At 33.0% G+C, this 8,395-nt stretch overlaps 2 protein-coding genes across 3 annotated transcripts; one reads left to right on the plus strand and one right to left on the minus strand.

Moving 5' to 3' along the window:
* Positions 1-478: 478 nt before the first annotated feature.
* Positions 479-5,441, plus strand: LOC128952175 (phospholipase DDHD2-like). 2 transcript variants are annotated; one of them, XM_054297522.1, is made up of 5 exons: positions 479-1,602; positions 1,709-2,023; positions 2,078-2,927; positions 3,494-3,820; positions 4,126-5,441. In XM_054297522.1, exons 1-5 carry the CDS (start codon positions 696-698, stop codon positions 5,402-5,404), a joined length of 3,678 nt encoding a protein of 1,225 aa, XP_054153497.1. In that variant the 5' UTR covers positions 479-695; the 3' UTR covers positions 5,405-5,441. The 2 variants fall into 2 exon arrangements, with proteins under 2 accessions (XP_054153497.1, XP_054153496.1); XM_054297521.1 differs by having other exon boundaries at positions 1,709-2,927.
* A 1,603-nt stretch (positions 5,442-7,044) lies between these two features.
* Positions 7,045-7,986, minus strand: LOC128951583 (uncharacterized). The gene is made up of 5 exons (XM_054296830.1): positions 7,849-7,986; positions 7,564-7,760; positions 7,401-7,496; positions 7,236-7,310; positions 7,045-7,147 (listed from the first exon to the last, which is right to left on the minus strand). The coding sequence occupies exons 1-5, from the start codon at positions 7,984-7,986 to the stop codon at positions 7,045-7,047; spliced, it is 609 nt and encodes a 202-aa protein (XP_054152805.1).
* Between the last annotated feature and the right edge of the window lie 409 nt (positions 7,987-8,395).

Below are 8,395 nucleotides of genomic sequence, written 5' to 3' on the forward strand. Positions count from 1 at the left end.
TATTTTTTTTAAACAGTATTATTATATATTGTTAATGAACTTTTGGACTTTAAATTTTGTATATATATATACTGTATATATATCTTACCATTAAATATCTATAAAAATGATATCATAATAATAATAATTATTTTTATAGATACACAAAAAAATTAATTAATTAATATATGATTATAACATAGAGTATATAAAAATTTTATTTATTTTTTTTTTGAAAAAAAAGTTTCATATCATAGGTTAATATACAGTATTAGTCATACATTTATAATACAAATAATAATACAGTAATTATTATAACATATGGTGTGTTTGTATTAATAATAATTGTAATAATATTATAGTCAACCAAACAAACAAAACTGTATATAAAACAACATAACATTATATTTAGTTATTATTTGTTTAGTTATTAATAATAATAATAACTTATTATTTAATTAAAAAAAAAACCAAATAATATTACAATACATTAATTGCTATATTAATTGTGTGATTATAATACAGTAATCACATTATAATTGTAACAATCAATCAATCAATCAATCGATTTATTTTGTGATTACAATAACAGCAACAATACTAATAACAAACACAACAACAACAAAGTCACGTGACTTTACCGCTATTGGCCGGACAAATGTGTGGCCACCCGACGACAAACAACAAACCAAACCGATAATAATCACACAATAATAATGACCTCATTGTCCGCCACCACTACCGCTACCACCGCCGCGACCACAACATCATTGACGGCCAACACTAGTAGTAGTATATCAACGCCCGCACAGTCATCGCTATTGTTATCGACGGCCAACCTATCGTGGACTCCGAGCTCGAGCGGTACGGGTGTGTTGGCCGCACCGCAGCCGCCAATCGAGCGGCCAGTAGTAGTTGCCTCATCGTCATCGCAGATGTCGTCGCCGACGCAATCGGATCACTCGAGCTTTCATCATATGACACACGAAGAAATTATTGCATCCCTCAGACAGGAAGTGGTCACTACTACTACTACTACTATCGATAGCACCGGTAGTCCAATACTGGACGCCAGTTTTCAGACCATATCGTTGGCCGACACCAATACGGGAGTAGTAGGAGGAAGAGGAGGACAGCAATCACTACTAAGTGGTGTCGATGATGACGATGACGGCGGCGGTGGTGACAGCGATGATGACGGCCAACAGTCGACCACCAGTTCCCTATCGTCTGCCTATGCCTACAATCAACGCCAGACACAGAAGTTATCGTTTATTGAGTCGCTGTTTCAGCGGACACAATCGCTGGCCGCACCCGTACTGACAGCAGCAACGGGACGGTCGGCCGCCACCACCAATACCACCACTGGTGCTGATGTTAACAGAGGCGGCGGCTCTGGTATATCAACGCCCGGCAGTCCGCCACAACTGTACTCATCTCCAGATTCACAGCCATTAGCGCCGCCGCCGACAACAGCGTCGCCAACCGATACAAACATATCATCATCGCCTGTACCGACAGTACCTTCTCTACCGCTGCCGCCTCCGCCGCCTCCCATAGCACCTCCAGTTGATAGTATGCCGTCGACAATGGACACACCTAAACGCGATTTCAAGCTTAAAGGTAATGAATGATAACTTAATTTTTAAAAAAAAACTACCTGTCCTTTAAGTTTGATTTTTCTAACACATATTTACCACTACCGGTATATTTTTTTTTTTTTTTGAAGGTCCGCTACGGCTATACGATCCAAAACATGGCTCATCCAGCTTTTCCAGGCCTCCTCCTCCTACTACTACTACTGGTGTTGTATCTCTATCACAACAACAACAACAACATGAATCAACTGTACCATTGATGGCACCGATAGATCCATTGTCGTCATCGTCATCATCGATGATACCACCGTTTGTGCCGCCACTTCCCACCAGTGGTGTTGGTGGCGTCAGTCTATACAATCCACTTGATTACTATAACACTGATAGTTGTGGTGCACCCGAAACTCTGGACCCAACAACAACTACCACCAGTGCATACACTAGTGGTACTGAACCGCCATTTGACTTAACCCAACCTAACTATTCATCCATGACTATAGCACCCATAGTAGGTGACTGCGGCTCCTCCAACACCACTGACTATATATCATTTGTTAGTCAAACGCAACAACAACAACAACACCAACAACAATCAGTAGCCTCGGCTACCGCTCAAATGTATGACCAACAATACGGCGATTGGTCACAACAACAACAACAACAACCACCATCATCACTGGCAACGGCTGCGTCTGCGGCACCGGTAGTAACCTACGAACCGATAGTCCATCACTGGTTCTATCAGTTGCCGATTGTCGGCGGCGGCGGCGAACATCATCATCAACACAATCAACAACAACAACAACAGGTGTGGCAACCGTTTTCGCTGTACGATTCCTATAACTTGGAACAGGCATTGATCGGATCGCCGAACTACGGCTACGGTATGGTCATTGCTACCGACGGCGGCCGATACGATGTCAATGTCTACGACCGATGCCGACGGCCCGTCTACTGGCAAGACTCGGATACTGTTTGTCGCCGGTGTTCGTGGTTTTACAAACTCGAAGGCCATAACCGATGGGCACCCTATGATGAGGACGTATCGGTTAAATTGGAGGCCACCTACAGGCAGGCCGTATTGGCCAACCAATGGAATGCTAGGGTAGAGCTGGAATCTGGCCAGGAAGTAGTGGTCATGCACGGCCAACAATGTATTTATCATTATCAAGTGGATAGTGCAATGCCCGACGGCTGGGGACAGGCTATCGAAAACCCTCATCGACCCCGTCAAGTACATCGGGGACCGTTAGACGGTGGCCTAGGTTTCGATATCGATGAAGGCGAACCCGAACAAATCGATCATCTAGTGTTTTTGATTCACGGTATCGGCGAGATATGCGATTTTAGGTATGTCCCCACCCACCCCCTGAAACATTAGGTGTGTGTGTGAGTGTGCTTTTATCTGTAGGAAAGGGATCTCTCTGTCTTTCTCTGTCTCTCTCTGTCTTTCTCTGTCTCTCTCTGTCTTTCTCTGTCTCTCTCTGTCTTTCTCTGTCTCTCTCTGTCTTTCTCTGTCTCTCTCTGTCTCTCTCTGTCTCTCTCTCTGTCTCTCTCTCTCTGTCTCTCTCTCTCTGTCTCTCTCTCTGTCTCTCTCTCTCTGTCTCTCTCTTTATCTCTCTGTCTCTCTCTCTGTCTCTCTCTTTCTTTCTCTCTTTCTTTCTCTCTTTCTTTCTCTTTTCCTCTCTCTCTCTCTCTCTCTCTCTATTAATCAGTCACTAACTAACTCGGAATCATGATTTTTTTTTTAGGGTATCTCCTCCTCCTCATAGAGTATCCAAGGAAAGGGATCTCTATTTTTTTGTATGTGACTGAGTTAGTTAGTGAGTGATTTAGTAGAGAGAGAGAGAGAGATTGTTATGACTTTCAATCAGAATTGAAATAATAAATTTTATTTTTTCGGTATATATTCATAGGTTTCGGTCGATTGTCGAAGTGGTCGACGATTTTCGGGCAATCAGTATACAACAGATGCGCCAACACTATCGATCGTATATGGAAAGAGGACAGTTGGGTCGTATTGAAATGTTACCGATATCGTGGCATCAGTCGTTGCACGGCCAGGAAACCGGTATCGACGATCGGCTGAAATTGATTACATTGGACAGTATACCTAAGCTCCGGCACTTTAGCAACGATACTATTCTGGACGCACTGTTCTATACGAGTCCTGTCTATTGTCAGACAATTGTCTCGAGTGTTGGACACGAATTGAATCGTTTGTTTCAATTGTTTTGCCAAAGGTTTGTCAATAAATAAACAGAAAAATTATTTATTTGTTATTTAAATAATATTATATTTTATTATTTATTAATTATTATATAATTTTAATTAGTTTTTTCAATTAGTAGTTTACTGTGTGTTATTTTTGTTTTTTAATTATTTGTAATTATTATTATTATTTAATATATTAACTGAAATTTAATTAATTATTTTATTAGTAGTTTAGTTGTTATTATTAATTAATTAATTAATTATCAATTATTTTATATTACCGTATATTAATGATATTAATTATTTTATTTATTTATTTTTAATTTTTCAATAGAAATCCCAACTTTTATGGCACAGTAGCACTGGGTGGTCATAGTCTCGGTTCACTTATTGTATTCGACATACTGGCCCATCAGCACCTGGATCAACATCATCATCATCATCATCAGCAACAGCAGCAGCCATCACAAACACCAACAACAACAACAACATCAGATACTACCGGAGCGCCTGTAGATATCAATAGCACAACAACGACTAACGATATAGTAGTGGCGGACAGGGATGTCAGCAGTCCAATAGTTAGCTATCAGTTTGAACCACTCGGACTCGGGTTTCCGGCCATCAACTATCCGCAACTGCCGTTCAGGCCGTCGGCATTTTTCGCTATGGGTTCACCGTTGCCAATGTTTTTGACTGTACGCGGTGTCCAATACCTTGCGCCCGACTACCGATTGCCTACCTGTCCAGCTGTTTACAACATATTTCATCCGTACGATCCTATCGCCTATCGACTGGAACCGATGATCTATCCATCATTCAAACAAATCAAACCCGTTCTCATACCCCATCATAAAGGCCGTAAACGTATGCATCTGGAGCTCAGGGATAGCCTGGCCAGGGTTGGCACCGACATAAAAAACAAGATTTTCCATTCAATTAAATATACATTGAATTCTATACACGAATTTGCCTCCCGATCGGCCAATCGGCCTTCAGCCGTTGTTAGCCAATCGTCGTCGTCGACTACTACTACTAATACTACCGGTGCCGGTGTTGGCGGCTCAGGTAGTCATGACTATGGAGACAACAATGATGGTGTAGATGCCGATAGTGTCTACAATCCGTTAGTCAATAACAATACCACCGCTGCTGCTGCTGCTGAAGTGTTGGACGGTATGCCCGACGATGATGACGACCAACAACACGGTGTTGGCCTAAGTCCCGGTGCACTGAACAGCGGCCGCCGAATCGATTACGTACTCCAGGAGTCACCCGTCGAAGCCTTCAACGAATATTTGTTTGCAATGGCCGCACACGCCTGCTATTGGCAATCGGAAGATACGGCACTATTGATGCTCAGGGAACTGTACGGCCAATTGGGCTACTATTCCGATACAACTACTACTGCTAGTACTACCGGTGCCGCCGCCGACGCCATGCGACCAACAATACCAGTGCAATCAGTCTCTACACCATTAGCTACCAGTGCATCGATAACTAGTGATAGTTTGTCATCGCCGCCGCCGCCGCCGCCGACTGGACAGACATCCAGTTCCGTACAGTTGTTTACCGATAATACAGAAACAAGTGTACAGTTTATAAGTCATTGATAGTTATAGTTATTATTATTATTATTATTATAATTACCGATAATTAATTAGTTTTGAAATCATTTATTATTATTTTTATTATTAATTTTGTTTTTTAAATAATTATTTTTTTTTAATAATAAATGATGGGATCAAATGATAAGTTACCAGTAGTTTAATAATAACTACCAGTTCTACCATTTTATTGTTGTTGTTGTTAACCTACCTGTTCTCTCAATTTTTTTTTAAAAATAATTAAATTAAAAATTTTATTAATTACATAACAATTGTTATATTTTTTTTTGTTGTAGACTTTAATTTGTAAATCAATTAAGCGTTAAACTAAAATTTTAAACCAATTGTTTGTTTGTTTTTATTTTAATTATAACTACATTTTGTGAATTTTAATGATATTATTATTATTATTATTATTATTATAAATAATTTAATTAATTAATTAATTGATTATTAGTTTTATATGATGAACAAGTCTATTTTATATATATGAAATTGTTAAATATATATATACTGTATATTGAATATAATATTTATAATAATAAAAATTAAATTGTAATAAATTTTTTTTAAAAAAAATAAATAAAACTGTAAATTTAAAATACTTTTATATTTTATTTATAGATTTATATTTAGATATAATTGAAGAGAGAGAGAAAGTAATAGAGAGTTATACTAAAAATATATAAATATTTTTTTTTAATTTTTAAATAAATAACATTATTTTTTCAAAAAAAATCTAGTTTATTAAAATTTTTTTATTTTCAATTATGTTAAATTTTAATATTAATTTTAATTAAGGTACTTAAAAATAATACATGTATTATTTTTTATTTTTATAAATATATAAAATTTTGTTTGTTAAATATTTTTTGTAAACTTAAATAATTTAACTAAAATTCAATGTTAATGATAATCACATTTTGATTCAATATTTTTTTATTAATCATTTTATTTTTTTATTGTTTTGAATTATTATTATTATTATCAACATCATCATTATTGATAATAATTTACATATAAAATAAATAACATAAATTAAATAGCATTTTATACAATAATAACAAAATATTATTTTACATATAAATAATAAATTAAATGTAAATAATTTCTTATAAAGTTTTTTTTTAAAAATAATTTTAATATAAAATATATAATAAATTTATACATAATTTTTTCTCAAAATAAAAATAAATTACAAATTAAAAAAAAATAATTTGATAAATAACTACACTAGTATAATTAAATTAGTTATCTATATATTTAATTTATTTATATATATACACTATACTACAATATTTATTTAATAAAAAAATTTTTTTATTTATTAGCTAGCCAATTTTATTAGTACTTATTTTATCTAAATCATTTTGAACATTATTACTATTGCTATTTATGCTAACAATTTCAATAACCACATTAACATCACTAACATTATCATTATTAGTCCTATTATTATTATTATTATTACTTTTAGTCAATTTATTATTATTATTTTTGTTTTTGTTTCTATCTTTATAAATAACATTGTACAACATTATTAACAGGATCTAGGTTATTTATTTATTTTTTATAGACACAAAACAAAAATTAATTAATTAATTAGTTAAAATTATTAATAATTTAAAAAATATATATATAGTTATTTAATTTACCAAGACAAGTTGCATGCCAAAATATAGAAATGATGAATCACCATAGCTAAATTCATCAAATAGATAGCCACCAAAAATTGATCCAGCTGCATCACTAAAAATTTTTTTTCAAAAAAAATATTTTAAAAATTTATATATTTATTAAATAATTATAATTGTTTTTGTTGTTATAAAATAAATACCCAAAAGCTTCAAATGTTGTCAATATTGTTGATAATAATGCCGTTATAGCAGGTGTTTGAGGATAACCACAGTTACTATATTTATAATAATAATAATATTTATTTTAAATATTTAATTAAATAAAAAATAATTATTTTTAATTTAATTATAATTTAGTAACTCACATTAGCTCTTTAGTACCATGGGTAAATGTGCCCACTAGTAGGGCACTGATACCCAAACCCAATAATACCTGTGCTATTATTACCAAATATAGTTGACTATATAATAATAATAATATTAATTATGAAATTTTTTTTTTAAATAACAATAATTAATAATAATTACGGCTTAATGTCAATTATAGGTATGGGACCAATAATGGTCAGTCCGATCAATAAAACAATACAACCGGCCATACTGATGAACAGTTTGTTTTTGACTAGACTATGGGCTAACCATTCCCATAGATAATTGCTAGAAATTAATGCAATACCGGCGCTCAAAAATATCAGGCCAACCATCCATGCCTTTAGTTTAGCTATCTATATGGGTGTGTTTAATAAATAAATATATATTTTTTTTTATAAAAAATTAGCAAGTTAAATTATCATTGATTGATGGTGGACATACAGCATGTAGATGTAGTTCCAGTGTTGTAGTATTAAAGCCAATGATGGCACCGGCATTAATAGTGATCAATATGTTGACCCAAATGCCCAAATTTTTTAGCAAATGTCCAAATGATATGTCATTAGATTTTTTATACATTGCTTTTTTAAATTAAATTAAATTAAAACAAAACATAAAAAAATAAGTTATTATTATTATTTGTTAAATTAGTTTTAAAAAATGTTAATTTATTAATAAATTCAATACTAAAAAATTATATTATTATTATTATTAGATTTGTTAAATTAGTAAAAAATGTTAACTAAAATTCAATGCTAAAAAATTATATTATTATTATTATTAGATTTGTTAAATTAGTTTTTTAAAAAAAATGTTTTAATTTAAATTCAATACTACAAAAAATTATATTATTATAATTAGATTTGTTAAATTAGTTTTTTTAAAAAATGTTTTAATTTAAATTCAATACTTAAAAATTATATTATTTTTATTATTATTAGATTTGTTAAATTAGTAAAAAATGATAACTAAAATTCAATACTAAAAA

The sequence above is a fragment of the Oppia nitens genome, unplaced genomic scaffold (genome assembly GCF_028296485.1).
Source record: "Oppia nitens isolate AA-2021 unplaced genomic scaffold, nextdenovo-longstitch-racon4-pilon3 scaffold1_pilon_pilon_pilon, whole genome shotgun sequence".
In the NCBI taxonomy this organism is placed as follows: Eukaryota; Metazoa; Arthropoda; class Arachnida; order Sarcoptiformes; family Oppiidae; genus Oppia; species Oppia nitens.

What these genes read in the sequence shown, in the direction of transcription:
- LOC128952175 (XM_054297521.1), top strand. Translation starts at nt 696, where the DNA reads ATGACCTCATTGTCCGCCACCACTACCGCTACCACCGCCGCGACCACA. An exon ending in GGCGAGATATGCGATTTTAG is followed by an intron (nt 2,928 to 3,493) that starts GTATGTCCCCAC and finishes ATATATTCATAG; the next exon opens with GTTTCGGTCGATTGTCGAAG. An exon ending in TTTCAATTGTTTTGCCAAAG is followed by an intron (nt 3,821 to 4,125) that starts GTTTGTCAATAA and finishes ATTTTTCAATAG; the next exon opens with AAATCCCAACTTTTATGGCA.
- LOC128951583 (XM_054296830.1), bottom strand. Translation starts at nt 7,986, where the DNA reads ATGTATAAAAAATCTAATGACATATCATTTGGACATTTGCTAAAAAAT. An exon ending in CATGGTACTAAAGAGCTAAT is followed by an intron (nt 7,311 to 7,400) that starts GTGAGTTACTAA and finishes TTATAAATATAG; the next exon opens with TAACTGTGGTTATCCTCAAA. An exon ending in ACAACATTTGAAGCTTTTGG is followed by an intron (nt 7,148 to 7,235) that starts GTATTTATTTTA and finishes AAAAATTTTTAG; the next exon opens with TGATGCAGCTGGATCAATTT.